Source organism: Phascolarctos cinereus, unplaced genomic scaffold (assembly GCF_003287225.1).
Source record: "Phascolarctos cinereus isolate Bilbo 61053 unplaced genomic scaffold, phaCin_HiC Scaffold_1;HRSCAF=81, whole genome shotgun sequence".
NCBI classification, from domain to species: Eukaryota; Metazoa; Chordata; class Mammalia; order Diprotodontia; family Phascolarctidae; genus Phascolarctos; species Phascolarctos cinereus.
The window spans coordinates 253,137,753-253,159,847 of NW_027555514.1; the positions used below are offsets into that span (position 1 = coordinate 253,137,753).

Here is a 22,095-nt window from a genome sequence, read left to right on the forward strand (position 1 = left end):
TAGAGACTGACATTTTTAGACTTTGATCAGCTTCTTTAGCATTAATCTCTTATAGTCAAAGAAAAAAGGTAGACTCGTACATTTGTCTATGGATAAGAATCACAAAATAGCTATAATCCTAATGAGCCAGGAGTTGAAGTAGCCCAAACAATCATTTTATTTTCTTTTAATTTTTTTCCATAGCGTCTCTTACATTTTGCATAATTGACAACCATTAGTAGATTGATTATCACTTTCTCAGGTTCAAAGATACAGTATTTATTTTCCTGTATGTGTAAACTAAACTGTTAGGGTCATCTTTGGATAATTGGAATGTTATCCATTGTTTTACACGTTTGAAATATTTGTGTAAATAAATATGACTTTTCTTATCACATTCAGAGCTCCTATGTTCTCATTTGAGCTACATCACTAAGAGCTCTGTCACCAAAATGGAAATAAAGAAAGCATAGGCTCTGTGCCCCACACAGAGAATATTGATATCCAGGAAATGCCTTTTGATTTCTTAATAGATTATCCTCAGCAGCAGCAGCAGCATTATCATAACTTTCATCATTAACAAAATATATATTAAATACCATCTCTGAGAGTGATAGAAGGCTCAGTAACATCCCTGTAAATTCTAGGAGGAGGCTGTGTGCCTCATTCATACAAGAGCTGAGATTTTTTTACTACACAGCTCTTTTATGCAAGGTATGAAAACACTAGGCCTAGTGCTTTTCTGAACTGAAGCATAAAAATCACAAAATGATTGAGCTACAAGGGATTTTAGAGATCATTTTGTCCTACCCTGTTGTTTTACAAATGGGAAAACAGTTCCAAAAAGGTGCTTAAGGTCATAAAATCAATCAGAGTCAGAAATACGACTTACACCCAGATTCTTTCCTTTCTATTACGCTGTCTTTGGATGTAATATAAAAAAAACCTCAGATAGCACAAGAATGAGGATATTGACCGCCAGGCTATTTGCTCTATCATACTTAATTCTTTTAATCAAACATATACGATGTCAGGCATTAGATTTTTCTGGCTTAAAGTTATACCAGTTTATGTCAACAATGTTTTGGCACTTGTATTTTATAGAATTCTTTAACTGAATATGCATAGACACATTATAAGTTAATTCTTTTGTGTAAATTTATGTTAAATTTATAAATCATTATAGTTAGTTCTACTTATAAATCTAGCAAAGTATACACCCATACACAAAAGTCCACATTGTAGGTTTGCACAGACCAAAGAAATTATCAAATAAAAAACAAACCTATAATGACCAGTCACAAGGGGGCATAGTAGGGTAACAAATAGATAAGTACCCCAGATTTCTAAGTTGTAATTTCAATTTCAATCTTATAACATAATATATGTACATATATATGCATATATGTTTAATGACAGTGCTTACTAAAGCTTGACTTGTTAAGCATAAAGTCTTTTTAAATGATATTTTTGTATTTCGGGCCATAAATTATTTTAATAGACTTTCTATGACACCTGGTATGGTTTTGTTTCTTTGTTAGGTTATCATTGTATATTGCTCATTCCCAAAATTTTCCCCAAAATTAATCTAAACCCAACTTTCAAGTGAAAATTTGAAGTGGGAAAATGTTCACATGTGCAATCATCTTTAACACTGCCACTCCCCAGGCCTTAACAGACATGTATTTGAATGCTATATGACCTTGTAATGAAAAACAGAAAGCACAAAAAGGGAAAATTTTACCAATTCATTCATTAATAATATATTTTTCCTAATTGATTATATTGATTATAAATATGTGGCTTTCTACTTTTTTTTTCTTTTTTGAAGATATTGACCATAGTTTGATAGTTTCAAGAAAGCCATTAAACTCTCTGCTCCTCAATTTCATCATCAGTAAATTAAGAGTATTGGATTCTCAGGCATCTTACAGCTCTAAAATTTTGTGATTCTATGAAATATGAAGAGTGCAATTCTGCCTTGTAAGAATCACTACCTGAAACCTCTTTTAAGAGTAAAAACCAAGTTATTTTCCAACTTTAATTTTAATTATGTTCCAAAGAAATTACAGCAATTTGCAAACATAATGCTTAATTATTGGTGATATGTATGACATGAATGTCTATTTTTTTGACCTGAATGGAACTCTTCAGGCCACCAGAGGGCAGCATAATCCATGGGAGTCCCAGAGTGATTTGTCCTCTCTTAAGGGTCAGAGACTAGAAACATTCATTCAGATGGGGTCAAACTGTGTCCTAACCGTTAGACAAGGCTGTGTATCTTCAAGGAGATGGAAGATTGATTGAATGGATTATGACAATTAAAATGCAAAATTCCTCCATAAAAAATTTTAATTCATTTCAAAGCAAGTGGCCTACTGTACCTATCTCTCTTTTCTAGTTTTATTGTCTATAGATTTTTGTTAGGGAATTTGCTTCAAGGTGAGATAAAGAGCATATGAGGGAAGGGCCAATTAATTTAACATAATGGGATAAAATGATATAAATCAATGGGGTGATAATGGCAAAAGAGGAAGATATGGCAGGTTATCAGCAAGTAGGAGAATGGTGGTCTATGGTTGGCAGTCATTTGGGTGGAATTTAATTTGGGTAACATTGAAGGAGGTGATGTCATTTTCTAAAGATGAACGATGAGATGGAACAGGAGAATTTAGCAGGTAACTAACTGATAATTGTGTCTTTATGTGGATTCATTGTATTATTGGCTACAGATATTTTCTTTTTAAATTTTTTCTTTATATGATGCATTTAACAGATTAACCAACATGATCATTTAAATATACAAAAAAGAGGACTGTAAATTAAACTGAACTTCAGTTACAAAAGCTTTTCTTTGTATTTTAAATGTAATGTAATAGTAATAGAATGATATTTTAAAAATGTTCACTGATGCTACTTTATTCTTCCTTTTTTTACATCACTGACACTACTCACAGCTTCCTCCCCCATACAAACCCTTCCTCATACAAATATTATAATTATAATTACACAAAACAAAATTCACACATTTGCTGTGTCTGAAAAATGTCTCTCATTCTGCACTCTTGGCCATGAGGTAGGAAAGCACAATCCATTGTCAGTCTTTAAAATTAAGTATTGTTTTTTAAATGAAGGAGATGAACATGAACCATTAGTAGCAAAACTCATGTCAGCAGTAACCTTTTTTCAGTGGTCTGTGTGTAGAAGAGGATGAAGGGTTTGTTTGATGATTCAGTTTGGAGTTTAATGGTAATATTTAACAAGTATAAAAAAGAGGGAAGCATAGGGCCTATGATGTTATCAAAAAGGGAAACATACTACCATCAGCTGAAAGGTAAGGGTGGGATTTAGCTGGCTGATGATTTATTTAAAAAAAATGTTAAAGTTATTACATGAAGGTAGTGCAGAGAATTATAAAGTAGCTCAATAAATTGAGAATAAAGGAAAATTTTGGTGATTATATGACAAAGGAGAGAACCCTTTTGATTAGTTCTTATATGGAACATTCTCCAGTAGGAGTAAAGTCCATGATAGAATATTTATGTGAGGTGAAGGACCTACTGAAATGGTAACGGTGAACAAATAAATGAATAAAATACAAAAATACAAAAATAAAATACAAATATGCTGAAGTTATAAATGGAGATGTTCCGATCTACCAGGCTAACAATAGAAAACTAGAATATCAAGAAGGCCCACTAGGAAGTAATAGTCTACACAGCCAGAGTCTTGAGTGGGATGACTTGTCCTGAGAAGTGAATGGGAGATGACTGACAAAGACCTCATGAGCATCTCTAGAACTGATCAAGCAATCCAAAAGTAGAATCACATTCAGCAGAGATCAGTGAGGATCATTAATTTATTTAGCTGCAGGAGGCAGCAGGACATAATGTAAGAAACGATGGATTTGGAAACAAGATTGGATACCTGGCACATAGTAGCCACTTAATACATGTTTATTGGATAAGATTGGTTAGTTCTAACTCTGTCACTCATCAGCCATGTGATTGTTGGTGAACCACAACCACTTTAAACTTAATAGCAAATATAGCAAATAATAATAATTGTGCTTCGGAGGCTGCTAGGTGGCTCAGTGGAGATAGAGCACTGGGTGTGGAGTCTGGGAAGATCGGATCTCCAATCTGACCTCAGACACTTAGTAGTCACTTAACCGCTGTTTTCTTAATGTACTAGAGAAGAAAATGGCAAATTATTCCAGCGTCTTTGCCAACAAAACTCCGTGGGCTTTAGGATCCACGACATCACAAAGAGTTGGACTTGACCGAACACCTGAACAGCAACTTGCAGCCTTGTTGTGAGGTCAACCTTAGATACTGTATTTAAAGATGGATTTTTACACCCTAAAGTTTTGCATAGAAGTTGTTACTATTACTACTATGAATATTACTGCTAATAAAGTATAATCGATCCTCCAAGGACTTTAGAAGAAAGTCAAGGACGAGAGGACTGGGGAGCAAGAGAATAACTAGCACGGGGCGGGGGCGGAGTCAAGAGGCAATGACCGGTAAAAGACAATGGAAGCAAGCGCCATAAAAATCACTAAGTCCCAGCTTAATATCAAGAGGTGGTTTTGTAGTTCTTGGAACAGACTGTGCTCCCCAAAAATAAATTTTACAAAGGTGCTAATAAACTCACAGATCAGATGACATTAAACTATGTTTTTTTAATTATTAAACAAAAAGACAGTAATCTGGCTTTTGTCATTAAATAGAAGGATATAGCCTGGAACATAGCCATGCTATTAATTTTAAGTGATGCTTATTGTTGTAAAACTCTTTCTGCATTCACCTTGATAGGAAGAGCTCTGAATTCGTAGTCAAAAGATATGGGAGCAAATTCTGGCTCTGCTACTTGCTGTCTGTGTGTCCTGTGAACAAGTCAGTTAACCTAGATGCTTAACTTGGGTCATTGGTAACATGATGAGGTGGGTCTCAGGGGTAGGGAACCTGTGGCCTGGAGGCCAAATGTGGCCCTCTAGGCCTTCAAGTGCAGCCTTTTGACTGAATCCAGACTTCATAGGACACATCCCATTAATAAAAGGATTTGTTCTGTAAAACTTAGATTCAGTTAAAAGGCTGTACCCAAGGACCTAGAAGACCACATGTGGTCTGGAGGCCTTAGATTCCCCACCCCTGGTCTAAGTGATTACCAAAGGCCTCTTCCAACTCTTAATCTACTGTCCTTTGATTCTACATATCCATAGATATCAGAGAATCAGTGACAATAGGTTACAGGATTTTATATATCCATAGATACCAGTGATAATAGGACATACAAGTGAACTTAAAGGATGGGAAACTCTAAGAGAGGTAAAGAAAACCTACCCCTTGGAATAAAGAAAAATAAAGTGACATACTGACATACAAACTTTTTAAAAACTTTTTACAAATAAGATAGTTTGAAGGGAAAAGGCATTCATTTGCCAAAACTCATAGAAAGCCATTAGTTTATATAACTGAGCTACACATAAAAACAGCATGAAATGGTGGACAGAGTCAACGTTGAAGTCTGGAAGAGCTGCATTCACTTTCTGCCAAGAACACATACTGGCTGCAGGACCATAGGCAAATCACTTAATCTCTTAGGCCTCTAGACAACTCTCTAGGACTAGAGGTGCCAAAGAATGTTTAGGCTGCAGTTAGAGTTTTCCTCATTGCAAGTTTCCTTCCCAGTCTGGCTTCAAGTTATACCTACAGACTGATTGAGCATCACTCCCTCCTTATAGTCCAGCAAAAGTAGCTGACCTTCTGTTCTATGCATTCCGTTTTTTAACTCCATGCTTTCACATAGCTAGGGGTCCCTGAGACCATCTCATGAGGTCCTCATGGCCAAAACTGTTTTCGTAACAATACTGAGACATTTTGATTTTTAATATGGTGAATATTAATTGATATAACACACAGAAGCTCTTTGGGGTGAAGTCAGGGTGTCTTCAGTCATTCTTAAGAGTGTAAAGTAGTGCTGAGGCAAAAGAGTTTAAGAACCTCTAGTCTGTCTCCTCTTCTGCCACAGACTTGCTATGTTTCAATTCAATTTCCCAAGCATGTATTAAGCTCCTGCTATTTGTCAGGCACTGTGTTTGGAGCTGGGAATACGAAGACAAAAACAGGACAGTCCCTGCCCTCAAACAACTTACATTCTATTTGGGGAAAGCAACATAGTCACAACTAAAGAGATATAAAATAAACACCAAGCAACCTGATGGAGTACTGTTAATAAGAGGCATTAGGAAAGCCTCTTATAGGAGATGGTGCTGTCCCTGAAGGGGACTAGTAATTTCACAAGGGTAGGAATAGAATATGTAGACTCAAGCTGTTATTATTTTCTGGCTCTACTATGCTGAGAATACCTCATATTTATATAATGCCTTGAAGCTTATAAGATGCTTTACATTGGATATCTCAGAACCTCACAACTGCTCAGAAAAAGAGTTTCCTGTTCCATTCTGCATCTGAGGATAGTGAACCTTGGGGAGGTGAAGGCACTTGCTCAGGGACACACAGTGAACATATAGACTCCAGTTTTCCTGACTCTTCAGCCCACTTCTGTATGCACTGGGTCACCTGGTTGGTGTGAAAAGGAGAGAGAGAATTCTAGGCATAGGGAAGAACCTGTGATCATCCAGAAGAACCTCACATCAAGAGTGAGGTAAAATGTACTGTACAGAGAGTCAGGCTAGACCATATGGTGCATAAGGAGGAGAAGGAAGGTGCCATTATCCAGGAAAGACAAGTACAGGGCTCTGAATGCCAGCTAGAGAAGCTTGCACGTTTCACCAAGTTGTAAAGCAGTGTGCCACATTTGGAGTCCAAGGTTTCAAATCCCATCTTTCCTACTTATACTGATCTGTGACTGTGGGCAAATAACTTTGTCTCTCTAGGCCTCAGTGTCCCCATCTGTCAAATGAAAGGGTTGAACTATAACATTTCTGAGGTCCCATCTTGTTTTATATCTAATGTTCCTACTTCCCTAGGCCTCAGTTTCTAAAAATTAAGAGGTCAGACTAAATCATTTCTTAAGGTTCTTTAGTGCTCTAAAATTCCATGAATAAACTTACTGTGTTTTATAATGATAATTAGTGGGGAACTAGAATTCATCATATGAAAATTCAAATTTTAGAAACTCTGTAGCAATATATCCAGAAGAGGCAATATGGTACAGTGGAAAAAGCAATGGACTTTGAATCAGAAGACCCAGATTCAAATCCCACTTCTGCTTCTTATTACATATGTGACCTTGAGAAAGTTGTAACACGTTCCTGGTCCTCTTCACTCCTCTGCAAAATGAGGGGGTATAACTCAATGGCCTCTGAAATCTCTTCCAGGCCTAAATCTATAATTCTGTGATCTGCTTTGTGAAATAAGATGCATTTGCATCTGATCTAGAATCCCTAGTATGAATTTCCTTCAAGATAAAATGATAAATAAAGTTTAACTCAACAAAAAAAAGTAAGTTGGAATAATGATAATAAAAAAAAAAACACCCAAAGCATAAATAGCTGGGTTTTCTAAGGTTTGGTTTCATTTCTCTCTGAAAATAAATTAGAATGACCATTTTCTAATTTATCTCACCCCTTTCCACAAAAACAACAAAATCCTACTATTTTTCTAACACATTAGTAAATGTTAGAAAAAAATAATGTTTCTAACATTTTTTGGGTAGTTTTTCTACATTTCATAGATTTTTCTACAAAATTAGTGGCTAAGTTTTGTAAGGTGACAATAATTAATGTTTTTCATATCTATCTAGATATATGTATATATTCTTGTTGTTTCATCTTACTGCTTGGAGTCAAAGGCAAAAATATTAAATATTTACATTTTAAATGCCTTTTCATTATGACTTGCCTTAAGATATCTTTACCTTTAAAAACATTCCAGGGCTATGGTGGCATTTTTACTTTTTTGTTTCTTTTCCATTCTACTCTTTTTCTCTCCTATATCTCCATGGAAATTATATTTAATAAACATAGGTCATTGGAAAAAAAACATGCACAGTTCTCCACTTAATATTTAGTTGGCCACAATAAGACCAAACACCATTATTTGCTGCTTTTTGTGATACTTTAAAGTTTCTAAAAGTAATATCCATCATGGTTGCACCTTTTATGAGAACATTTTCAAGTTTTCTAATTTCACAGTGAAAAAGATCATCATTTTCTTGGAGATTTCTGTCTCCTTCAAGGGTAGATTTCAAGTTCTGAAACTCCCAATGAACTTTCAATGGGAAACTTTATTGCCTTAAATTTTAATTATCTATTGGTTATTTTGCAAATAATGTAGATCAGTTTTGACTTCAAAATACTAAAATTCTATAAAATATGTTGTCACCTACTATAAAATTTCAAAATAACCTGTACAAATTAAGAAAAGGCTAGCTCACATGAAGATAATTTATGTAACAGTAGAAGATAGGTTTACCAGCCTCAAAGTTCTTACAAGGACCTTGCCTAGAGGAGGGAGAGGGTAGGTGAGGGAAAGGGATGCAAAATAAATATACAAGAAACAAGCAGAGGATATAAATAAATTAAATGTAATTAATGTACAAACTATATCTAAATTATGAGGAATGTGAAAAAGGTAGTTGAGGTTCTTTAAGATGCTTTTTAGAGACAGATTAAAACCTGTATCTTAAGATGTATAATGAAATTTATGCAACTGGAGAGGGAGGAATAGGTGTCAATTAGCAGATTTTGTTCCAATTAGAATGAATTCAGACTATTTATCTTCTTGTCTTTATATGATTAGCCCTTTTCAGTGTTTAAGCTTTCAATAAATTGAGATGTTGTGTGATCAGAGACTCCTAGTCATCAAATGTTAGCATTTAAAAGGATAGAACCCTGCCTCCTAATTTTACTAACTGGGGAAACAAGGTTAGGAAAATGAAGTGACTTTCTAAGGTCACACAGAAAGTGAGGAACAAAGTCAAGACTTGAAGGCAAGTTTGCTTGACTCCTAGTCACCTTCTTTTCCACTTTGAGAAGAACTGAAAGCAGGTGCTCTAGAACATGCTCTGCTTCTTATTTTCTCAGAAAGTGAAATGAAAAGGTATATGTCAGGTCCCAGTTATCAAGAATTATGTGCTGACTTTCATGTGTAAAACAACATCGAGAAATTATTGCTGCCTGACCAGATGCCATACTTGAGAAGATGTCAGTGCTTTTCTATCTATATTAATTGGGAGTCAATAGTGTTTTGTTTTGTTGGGGGCAGGGAGGCTAGCAATGAGATAACACTTTAGCAGATTTCTGATCAGTCCAAGAAGCACGATCCTCCACATTTTCTGGGGCTCCCTCAAATAATTTATTAAAGCAGATGCCAACAAAAAAGTAGAAAATGGTGACCAAGACTTTCCTTGATCTCAAGAAATGTAATCTCTCTGTTGTATGGAAACTTACCTTCCTAAGGATGAACTACCATTTAAAGATTAATTGAAATCAGGATTTGGGGAATAATCAGATTACTACATGCTATCAACCTCTGGTTAGAAAGTAAACTCTGAAGTTTACACATAATAGCAAAACAACATTTCATTTTAGTCAATTGAGTCAACTGATCAATTCAGTATATTTTTAAAATTCAGGAGTCTGTTTTTGTTTTTGTTTTTGCTAGTTATTAGATTGAATTGGCCAGTTAGTCCATTAAAGGGCCATCCACACTTTATACTGCTTATTTTCATATCCATTGTCAGAATGCCAAAAAAAGAGACATATCTTTGAATTGACTTTATAGTTGGAAAACTACAGATGGAGCACAGAAGGAGTATCAGGTTGTCAAATAGCTCTTTAAAATGCAAAAGCATTCAAATCTTAAAAATGAACAAACAAAAAACCCCTCACAATTCTATGCATTACCTCCAATTCCCAGGTTTTTTTAATATCATAATATTAATCACTTCTTATAATTATTAAATACATGGAATTTGTATTATATTTTGTTTTCAAATTTTTTAAGTACAGTTCCTACCTAGAGTTAATCATTTCTCACTTCTTACCAAGCAATGCAGATCAAAACAAAAACAAAACAAAAATAAGTATTTGTATCCTAAATTATCACATTGTTAACCAATCTACTTGGCATCACAAATACTTTTCTTCTTTACCATTTTCTGTAGCATCTCATTCTTCTTTTATAAATTCCATTCATTTTCCCAAAACATTTCACCAAATCTAATTTCCCCAACATTAGATTCTATAGCACTAATTAATAAATCATGACAATGATTCTTGGAAATGGAACGTTTTCCTCCATCCCTATTTTTCTTTCCTTATTGTCAACCTTCACTTTATGTTACATGTAATTAATCAATTTAGACTGTCAATGGGACGTCAGCATTAACCTATGAACATCTTCAAGAATAAAGCAGATGAAGAAAAAAAAAGTCTATTTACTTCATTCCAGTTTCAGCCTTGCTTAATTCCTCCCCTCCACTTTTTTTTTTCCATTTACCATATCTTATTCCAATGCTTTTCTTGACAGAAGGCTTGGGTTTGAATCTGGCTCTGCCATTGACTAGCTATATGACCTTGGGCAAATCACATCCCTTCTGGTATTTAATCTTCTCATCTTAAAAAATGAGAGTTTTGGGCTTTATGATCTCCAAGGTTACTTCAAGCTCCAAATTCTACAATCCAGTTCCCATTCTTCCAGTCCTTATAGCCACAGTATGCATCAAGTATTAGAAATAAAGAAAGGATTCAAGAGCTGTTCTAAAGTAGATGAATGAATTAGTAGATAGATGTTATATCTAAGATATATTTACATTTTCTTCCATTTCATCGAGGCCTCAGAAGTTTTAAAAATGGAAATATATACAATAACAAAGGGGAATCTTAGCACCAAAGGGAATAAAGCCCATAAATAAGAATGATAGTCATATTAGTAGTTGATTTACCTTGGATGTTTTAAAATTGACAACTAAATGTTTGTAATCAGAAGTGAAAAGAATATCACAAAAAATAAATCTGTGATTTTCTTCGTTCTCTCATGTACATAATTTAGAAGTAGAAAAGCATTATTATTTTGTTCACATAAATGGCAGGAAAAGGGTTCTGACTTTCTAAAATGACTTAATCGAGAAGAGCTATTTCAGGGAATGACTGAGCCAGAAGTGACCTTTGATTTTTAACTTCTTTTTGTCTAGACCCTGCTGTGCGCCTGGCATTGTTCAAAAATAATGGAAATAAACAACCCCCTGTGAAGACACCAAAGAAAGCACACCGTGCCAGACAAGGGTATTTTGAAGGTAGGGGGCAGTCACACCTATCAATTAAGTTACAAACATAAAAGATTGGAAATGGCTTTGAAAAAAATGAAAATTCTCAGTAAAGTAGTGAAAATGTATATAGTTAAGAAATATATCAGTACAGTACTCAAAATGTAATTGAGTAAAAGTAAAAAAAAATACTCAACAAAGATTTTTAAAAAACGAATGAATTGTCATATCAGAAGTTTATCTTGCACTTGTACTAGAGTTATGTGAACTTACCTTTTTAGTGGCATATATTATATATAATATATATGTATGTGTATATGTATATACATCTGTAGATGTATATGTGAAAACTTTATCCTCACACTGCATAAAGGTTATTCTATATTTTTGCCTATTTTGGTGGGACTGGTTGGTTAAAAGCTGAAATGAACATACAATATGAAATGAGTATACGTTGTATATAGATTTTAATCAAGTTCTATGAACTTTACACTGAGGTTTGAAATCCTTCAGTGAATTCAAGATTATGCTCTCTTCACTTTTGCTAGAAAAATCCCACCCACCCCTCCTTGCATTATCTAATAATAGCACCTCTCCCCTAGAGTCGTTGTGAAGATCAAATGGGATCATATTTGTAAAGTGCTTAGCACAGTGCCTGCTACATAGCAGGCTCTATATAAATACTAGCTTTTATTATTTTTTTTTTGTAAAATACACATTAAAATGTTCAGAGGAGAGAATGCTAATTTTACTATTTGCAAAATGAAAGGATTTCTGCTGTTGAAACGAAATGTTACTAAATATGACAAAAACATTGAAATAGATGTTTCATAACTATACCTATGAAAATCTACCTTTTCATAGTATTACCTATACTTTCTTAGAGGAGTGATGTACCAGAGAATTTAGAATATCATGAAATGTGTAGAACTTTAAATTCAGTTTTATGAATTATATATGAACTATTAATAAACATTTGAATTTATTTTCTAAATCTTTGTTATTCCAAAAATTGAGGTATTATGCTAATATTTCTTGTGTGTTCATGTCTTCATATATTATTTTTTAGAGTTACTGCTAATAATAAAACTCCAGCCACAGGAACATTTATTTACTATCAGAGGGGTCAAAGATAATACATGTGAATTTAAAAAAAAAATTCTTACTGTGTGAGTGAAAGTTTGTTTTTTTTAGGGAGCTCTTTAAATACTTTTTCAATAAAAATAAGGCTTGTAATTTTAAGCAAGCCTAATCTCCCTGCTGTATTCTCAGTGCTATAATTTTATTTCTTTAAATGGGGGACAGAGCGGAAATTCTAACTAAAATCAATAGCAACTCCACAGATGTTACCTGTTAAGTAGGAGGATTGTTACTTTGGAAAGGGGATGCCCTAGGAAGAGAGACAATTAGAGCATTTTTACTTCTTTAAACTAGAACATGTCTCAGTAGTAGATAGAAGAAAACCTTTCCAATATATGAAATTTTGTTTGACTCTTTCCAAGGGACATGCAGATTTGTTACAAATTAGAACAGCAGACATACACATGTATGTGAAGTCCTTGATATATGTATGTAGAAAAATACTCCCACATATATGTATATGTATATATATGTGTATGGTAGGGTTAGACAAAATAATACTGGATAAGGTGACCTATATATGTATGGGACATTTTCATGCATGCTTCATTATACAAGGCAACATATTTGTACTTGTATTCTTTCCCCATGTGAAATGTGTTTGGTTTACTTTTTCTTTTCAACCTCAAGTGCATCTGGCATTTCATTAATTTCACAGAGCAGCTTTTATGTACTTACCAAATTTTCAAGAGACTAACAGGCATTCGAAAAAAAAATTGGAAGGAAAGAGCTTTGCAAAAACAGTTGTATTTGGAGGTTTGCTTTCTTTTTTTTTTTTTTGGATTGGAAAAATGCAAATTAAATTAACAATTGGACATCCTTCCTGAAGAAGTGAGGAAGGTCTGATTTAAGAGTAACACTTGCAACTTCTATTTAACCATATATCCAGTGGGGACGGTAGTCTATGGGACAGCATGTGGAACATCGAGGCGCAGTGGGAAACCAAGGATGGTTTGGCAGCACTAACTTCTAATTTCCTCGGTTTTGTTTAAATTAAGCCAGAGTATAATTTGAATGCTGTCTTTCATAATTTCCATTTGGTTTCAGACAGTTCTGTGTGAAAATAAAAAATCCAATCTCATTTTTAATATTTTACGTTCTTGAATCTGTGATTTTTAAAATACTCTCTATAATTCCTCCTAGGGCGTATTGAAATGCAATGATGTTTATTTAAGTAATGATTTACTAATTTTCCTTTATACCTGAGTGTATATCAAGATCCAGATAGTTAGAAGAGAATCTCTTTTTATCTCCATGGGTCTATGGAAAAGAAATATGCTTATTTGAGGAACAAATGATCACTCTATCAATTAGTATCTCTTTAGTTATGAGCATGTTGATAAAAGTTGCCAAAAAACCAGTTCTTTACTTTTCTCAGCTGAGTGGTCTAAGAATGAGTAATTATCGCTTTCTTACATTCTATATTCTGTAAAGCAGCCTACTACTAAGAGAACATTGTTATTCTTCCACTCTGCCCTCTTCATGAAATATTGACAAATGAAAGAGCTATGTCCAGATGTAGGACACATGGTGTAGTACCAAAGCTGATGAATTAAGATTCTGGTACTTCATTAGTACAAACATGTACCATTTGTCAAGGTCTGGCAGACAGGGCCTGGCTGCCAGGTGTAGACCTTTGACCAGAAGAAAGCTGAGTAACCTGCTGACCTACACCTGCCTCCCAGGGTAGACACATGCTCATGCCAAGCTTTTGGTAAGCTCTTCTTCTAAAAAGAGGAAGAGAGCACAAGGTCCTTAATGGTTCAACATTAGGTTTTCCATTTTATCCCATGGTTCTTCTTTTCTTGACCCAACCCTTGTTCCCAAGTCTGGTTCCAAATTGAGATTATTTCTCTTATTTAGTTAACTCACTAGGTAGCTAGTAGGTGGTGTGGTGCAGCTGAGCCTGGAATCAGGAAGACCTGAGTTCAATTTTGACTCAGACACTATCTCTGTGATCTTGGACATGTCACTTAATCTCTGTTTTCCTTAGTTTCCTCAACTGTAAAATGAGGATAATAATAACATCTGTTTCCCAGACTTGTTGTGAAGATCAAATGAGATAATATTTATAAATTGCCTAGTACAATGCCAGTTAATAATAGTAGTAAACATTATATATTTTTTTTTATTGGTCCCAATTTTTGGCTGTTTTCTGAGCCTGCTTGCCACTTATGTTATACGCTTGCTCTGCATGATAGTTTAAGTTCTGGATGCCAACTGTTAGTCTTGGACCTTTGTATCTTTCTTGACTCCTAAATCACAATTTTCCATCACAGGTCTGCTTTCCTGTTTCTAGACCCTAGCACTGATTCAATGCCATTCCTTAGTGCTAATTATTTACATAAAAATTACTAATATTATAAGTATGGACTCATTTTCTCTTTTTTAAGAAGTCGCTTTTATGTATGTCTGTATGTAGAAAAACACCCACACAATACTGTAACCATATGTAAAGGGGGCAACTGAACAGTCCTAAGATAAATGTCTCTAGCCTAGAAGGAACCTCATCATCCTGTGTGGGTGTCTTCTCTAAGAAGGGTAATTTGTAGTGACAGAAAACCTCCTCTGATTTTAATCATCTTAATTGTGGCACCCAGAACCCCAGGCTGGGAATGCTGTTCCTTAGAAACCTTAGAGATGCTGTTGGATCACCCATACTTTGAAGTGTTGGAGAAGGGAACGTGACAGGACATGCAGCCAGGGTCCTGAGGCCCAGGCTCAGGCTTTTCTAGGCAGCGCCTGTGCATGCTGCCATATGTTAGCAGCATCCATGGCTGCAGGGCAGAGAGGGAAGTCACTCTCTCCCACCCCTCACAGGAAGTCCCAGAGAAAAGTTCCATTCCACACAATCTGGAAATGGGAATAAGAGAGCATTCATGAGGATTGCCTCTCCTTTTAGAAACTCCTGCCTAGCTCAGTAGCCAATAAGGGGAATGCTTTGTCACATCACAGCATGAAGTTTTAGGGCACTTGGTTAGAGTCTGTGTGACCCCAGGACCCTGGGATCAGTTTATCTATATTACACATGCACATACAACATTACGCATGCAAAGCTAGGTTATAAAAGTGTATCAGTGTTTCAGAGTGTGATAATAGAGGAAGTAAAGAATGTTAGACTTCAATTGATATGTAGCTTCTTAAACCTCTACCTGGCAAAATGAAGAGGCAGCTATGGGTAGGGCCTACCCCCCGCCAGGTGTTCTTAAAAAAAAAAATGAAGATTTACATTTTGTATCTTTCGAACTTCTTAATTTTGGCTCAATATTTATTCCTTTAATACTCCACTTTGAACCTTTTAATTGGTGTTATGTTGCAGTTTTATGAAACGTATTAGAGACTGGACTCCATGTTCATTATGAACCTCTCAGAGAAAGCAAGGATACCTTCTCTACTGATACAGATCTATACTTTCTCTGCAACTTAAAGTGTTGAAGAGTTTCCTAATGCCATGAACATGCTTAACTATCGATAGGGAAAATGCCATACCCATTGTTGAAAGGGCTGAGGGACAGTGAGGGAGACTTCTAAGAATTCGTATTTAGTCATTTAGTGCATTTATTGGGGACATTTTCAAGTCATTCGTAGTGCTTTTTTCTTAAAGAAGTGATAACTGTCGTGTGCCATGGTGCTTAATAAATGCTTGTTGACTGATTGATCATTGGAAAAGAAAACCTATTGAGGGTCAAACCAGTTTGTTATATTGGTAAAAGGAGAAAGATCTTCAAAATAGTCTCTGAGATGCCACTCCATTTATTTGCTGAAGTTAGAAAAAGAAATCGAAAATATTAGTAATTCTTCTGTGTGCCTTTGTCATGTGCTGTGCTTGTAGATTACTTAACCAAACCAGACCCATTGTGAGTAAGTGGTGCTCTGGTATATCTGAGGTTAAAGGCAATATCGTATAGTAGAGGGAGCATTAGAGATGAAAACAGGAGACTTGGGTTCAAATGCAGACTCTCTGACACTTACTGACTTTGTGATTATGGGCAAAGCACTTAGGAGTAGCTTTTTTTAGCCTAAAGTACTTCATCTGTAAGATAGAAATAATATCTATGCCAACCATCTCATAGAAATTTTGTGAAGAGACTCTCTGGCTATCTTTTGGCAACTCTCAAATATAAATTATGGATTAGTTGTCAGTCTCCATTGGTAGGGGGAATTTCCTCAACCAAATACTTCCATTGTAACCAATTTAATCATTGGTCCAACTATTATTCTCTCTTCCTCTGTCTCTCTTCATCCCCCCATTTTATATGAATACAAAAACATATATGAGCACCATAAATTATATATGTATGTATAGTATAATCACATTTTGATAAATATAAAGAATATTTTAAACAAACAATAACCTATTCACTTTTAATGTAATTTCAACTTCTAAACTTTCTTCCTTCCAATTCCTGTTACTTTAAATTAAAAAATTTGTAATCGTTTCAATTTAAACTTACAGTTGATTCAGAACTCAAACGAAAACTTCTAATGTCAGTGACTCAGTCAGTCGTTCTACTGTGACTATTTTCCACATTACTGATAGCTAGGTTTGAAACTGAGCAAGTGGAATACTACAATCTCTAATCTTCATGACTTTGGTATGTCCACATATAACTAATTATGGAAAAATCTCTTTTTGGTTCTTTATTGCTGTATGTTCCATTCAAACTGAAATGTCAGTTGATAGATCATAGATCATAGTTAATCTTAGAGATTTAATCCAAATATTTTGTTTTCCAAATGAGGAAACTGAGGCACGGAGAGGTCAAGCAGAGTGTTACACTGTGCCATAGTGCCTTAGGGAGCCACAGTGAACTCACAGGATAATTTACATTTTCGACCTAACTACTTAATAACTAAAACTGTTGGGTACTTCTTTTGGCCTAGGAGCGCCATGAAAAAATTCCATAGATGTGAAAGGGCTCCATGAAAAAAATAAAATTTGGAAAGCTGTGAGATAGTAAATAACTTGCTGGCCTTGGAGTCAGAAAAACCTAGGTTCACATTCCACCTTTGACATTTAATCTCTTATGACCTTGGGCAAGTCACTTAACTCTTCAGATATCCATTTTGTCTGAAAGTGATCTGGAGATTTTTTTTTTGTCGGGGGGGGGAATCTTAACAATGAGACCTAGCCAAAAGTAGTTGCTTGGCTGTTAGTCGGGCCCTTCATATTGGCAGTTATCAAGAAGAGGCTGGTTGGCCATTTATCGGGTATGTTACTGTGGAATTTCCTTTCGGTGTATGAGTTGGGCTCAGTGGTCCCTTAGGGCCCTTCTAACTTCAAATTGTGATTTTTGGAGCCTTACATTCTTCTTCTATGAAATGAGATTAATAATAACACCTAAGGTCGATGTGAGGTTCAAATAAGATAATGTGTGTGAGGTGCTTATCAATCTTAAAGTGATACATAACTGCTGCATAATGCTACATCATCTCGGTTCTAGTCAAGATATCATTTTATGACATATTTCTGTACCAGAAGTTGCTGACTTTGGAAGACAATGTGTTATAGTGAAAAGAGTGCTAGCTTTGATGTCAGAAGATCTGGAATCTAGTCCTGTTTACTACCTATTTCTCATCTGTAGAATAAAGGTTTCTGAATGATCTCAAAGGTCTCTTCCTATTTTAAATCCTGTGAATCTAATATTTTACAAATCTTGAATAATATTGATAGACAAATTCATTTCATTACATTATTTAGGAAACCTTTGAGCAAGCTCTAAAAGAGTAAAGACATTCACAGTGTCACACTGTTCTGTTACTTGTGGTTGGGGTTCTTGCCAAGCTTCACAACTGTAAACCATTTCTTCTCCCTCCATCCCAAGGTCCTTTAGCTTTTAACACTTAACTGAAATGATAGCAAAGGTGATGTATTTGAATTGGTGTAAAACTTCTTCTTTATTACTGGAGGGAAACAATCCAAAAACTATTTGCAGTGGAAATCTTTTGAGCAGTCGAGTAAATCATGGAGTTTTTATTATTCTCAACTAAATTTCCTTTTATTTTTCAAGATCATTCTTTGAGTTGTCATGGAAGACAAGAAAAAGAGCTATTTGCATTTATACTTACTAGTTGGATTTTATTATTACCTGAATGTTTCTGAATACGTGTGTATAGGCATATGAAGAGAGGTAGATAGATAGATAGATAGATAGATAGATAGATAGATAGATAGATAGACAGATAGATAATTATAGATATCTTTCAATTACCTAAATTTTTTTTAATAAAAATTGGTTTTATATGGCAATGAATTCACCTCTCTGAGTGAGTTTCAGATTCAAATAAATGATCCATTCTGCTCTCAAGTTTTACCAGGACAAATTTAATATTTTAACAGCACTATTTGCAGTTATTCTTACTAGGTGCTTTTGATTATCACCTGGATGCTTCTGAATATCTACAACATATATGTTTATTCATATGTACATACAGCTTTCTTTTAATCACCTAACTTTCTTTAATGAAAAATTGCTCTCATGTGGCAATGAAATAATCCCTCTAAGTGAGTGAGTTTCAGGTTTAAGGGAATGATCCATTTTGCTCTGAGTTTTACCAGGGCAAATTTAATATCCATATCTGTCCTAGATATGTCTAAAGTGATATTAGACAGTCAGTCAATCATCTTCTCCCTAACATGTGGAAGTTCTTGAACTTAGGTAGCCCACCTAACTATGAGTTAAAAAAGAAACTGATACTTATCAACTTATTTGAGTAATAAATCAAATTATAAAAATCAACTGTTTGGATCCTCTACTTAGAGATGAAATATAGTGTTTTTTTCATTCATTCCACAAATAACTAATGAGATTTATATGCAAGGAAACAGAATTTGGAAGATTTTGTATTCTTTTGCATTTGTAAGAAGAAATATATTTTTTTCTATTTATTTAACTTTAGTTAAACAAAATGAACAATCTTGAACTTATTAACCTGAACTAGTGAATGATGAATATCACTTTATTATATATAGTGTTTCTTTTTTGTATAAATTTAATTATTTTTGTTATTTGATAGGAAAACATACTTTACATTTATTTAAAAAGCATCTTATTATTTTATGTACCTGTATCCTTTTATTATAAATAAGAATTATCCTATTTATGAAAATAACTAACCCCAAATATAAGTTGCAAATTAGCTAAAATCATCTCTTCTTTGTGTCTTTTAACTCTTTTAAACTAATGAAAATATTTTTACTTGAACCTGCCAGATTGTGAGTTCCATAGAGATAGATAGCATGTCATCTAAATTTTGTATCTCTCTTAGCACCTAGAAGATTTATATAAATATCTAAATATCCACATGCTCTGAAAATGCTTATTAAATGAATTAATGAACTAATCTATCACTGTGAAAATCATTGAGGCCTAATTGTAAATTTCTAAATTCAGAGTTTCTCAAAACTGTGATTTTCACATACCAACGAGAACCATTCATGGTCAGAAAATACCAACTACTTGTGTGATTTAAATACCTGTATTCTACTATAGTATTGTAGCTTAGCTGCTTTCATTTTGTGTATGTAACCATTTTCTTCATATTCTAAGCATTGTCAGTAACACTATTAAAAGTAAGACAGTTAGATTTAGTATCCTTTAAGACTATATTTATTTCTTTTACAAATTTGTAATATTCTTGGCTTCTTTCCATTTTTGTTTGGCTGGGAAAAGGTTGGAAAATTTCAATGATAGAAATTTCAAATGGGATTATTATTTGTTTCTATGTGAATATTATATGTGTGCACACATACACACATATGTATACATATACATATATATATCTTAGAATTTACTATCCATTAACAAAATAATAATGTGTTTAGAAACAAAGTTCCAAAGAGAATTATATTGGCCTCAAAATCCAGTGAAAGCATCCAAGATGCTTTTTTTAAGAACATGGAATTTTCGAGTTCCAATGAAAGGTTCCATTAGTGATGCTTAATAAAAGGTTTAATTTATTTTCAAAAATAATTTTTTTTAGAATTTCTTTTTTGAGAAGGTTAAGAAAGCACCTGAGTCTTTCCTTACCCATCATTTCTGCCCAATCTAAAAAGAAAATATTGGAAAAATTAGGGGTTATAGGGACTGGGTGGAGACATGGAAAGGAAGAATTGCCCTTTTCTTTTTTCTTTTTCTTCTTTTTTTTCCTCTTAACTGAAACACTCTATGCCAAGTTTTGGGTTTAGTTGAAACCCCCTGCAAACTGTGCTTATGGAAACAGCAATTGATCCTTCCAGCATTGTGTTTTTTAATACATTATAATGCATTTCCAGAAAGTATGAGATCCTTATCTTGAGATGTGATGAAATACATTAAAAAAAATACTAGCAAAGAAGAAACATGCCTTATAAAAATCCAAATTTTGTAGCTGGTGTGAGCTCACACAACAGAGTTCAGCGCATTGCAATATTTTCTCATTTTTAAAAGAATTAATGGCTCTCCACCAGCCCTTTAACATGTAAAATGAGTAGGTTACTTGTGTCCAGTACATCCAAAAAAGAGCCAGGATAAAATAAACATAAGGAGTTGGATATCTTGGAAAAAATCTGTCATGGGTTTGGGTTAATCATCTCCAGAAGAAATTCAACTTGATGCCTGAAATGTAAGACTTCTTGGAGAAAGCAGAAAAGCCCGAGGCAGTGTTGATCTGAAGGAGTGCTCGCCATGGGTCAGAGCTGCTCTTCTGGCAGAGTGCAAACCCAGTTCACAACAGCGGCACTCTGAAAAGTTGTAAAAAGACTGCAGGGGCCTTCCAGTGCACGCACTAGAGCTTCAGTTACATACTTTTAATGGCCCAGTTTCTTATTATAAAATAAAATTTAAAAATAAAATCTGTGCCTAATTTTCCAACCTCCTGTCCATCAATGATAACATTGCTTCCCTCAACATTTGCAGAATAAAACATTCCTGAGCGTTTATTGCCAAATAAAAAGCAAGTCAATATGGAACACCTTTATGTGGTCCTATATTCATAATGAGATGAGCTTGAGCTTCTGCATGTTGGAAAGGGACTTGTTTAGATGACAGTGTTAAGACAATTCCTTTACATTGCTTTTTTAAGGGTTTGCAAGTTGTGCTTTCGATATAGCATTTTTCTCATTGTCTGAAGTTTCTGATGCTACCAATGCTCAGTATGGAGATTATTACACACGTTTGCAAATTTAGGTGACTAATATTGATGCCAACATCCTCGAACTTCAGAATTCAGCTGAAATAGTCCCTCCCCTTTTGTCCCTCTTCATTCTAATTCCCTATCCCCATTGTCTTGGTTCATTTGAAATGATATCAGATGAACATGATAGAATGCTGAAGGACATCCAGTTTGAGATATACAGGTGAAAGTGGTCATCTTCCTTAGGAGAGAGGAAAATTTGCTGCCTAATTGCCATGAAAATATAATCTGCTTCTTTAAGAAGAAAAACACCCAAAAAAAGTATGTCTGTCTCACCTCCTCCCTCCCCAGTCCCGTGCCCGATTGCCAGAAAAGTTAGCCTTGGACTCATTAAGTGGTTAATTAAAATATTTGAGCATTTTCTAAAGGTCAGTTCCTCTGATAGCTTCACAAGGTGGCTTTGACACAAAGTTCTCTGTGCACGAATGGACTGACTTCATTTTCAGTACATTTGTCCATTGTCCAGAGTCGGAAGCTTTGATGCTTCTTAAAGGGTATTTACATTCATATATATGCATAAACTGACCTACTCAAAGAGGAACAATCCACACCTTTTAACAATGCATG

At 34.6% G+C, this 22,095-nt stretch overlaps 1 protein-coding gene across 4 annotated transcripts in view; it reads left to right on the plus strand.

The window, feature by feature from the left end:
- The window catches only part of LRRIQ1 (leucine rich repeats and IQ motif containing 1), a 257,374-nt gene that overhangs the window by 133,243 nt on the left and 102,036 nt on the right, over nucleotides 1-22,095 (plus strand). For all 4 annotated transcript variants that reach the window (XM_078146517.1, XM_078146512.1, XM_078146518.1 and 1 more), the window contains exon 24: nucleotides 11,143-11,244. In XM_078146517.1, the coding sequence (XP_078002643.1) occupies nucleotides 11,143-11,244 (102 nt within the window). The remainder of the gene's footprint in view (nucleotides 1-11,142; nucleotides 11,245-22,095) is intronic.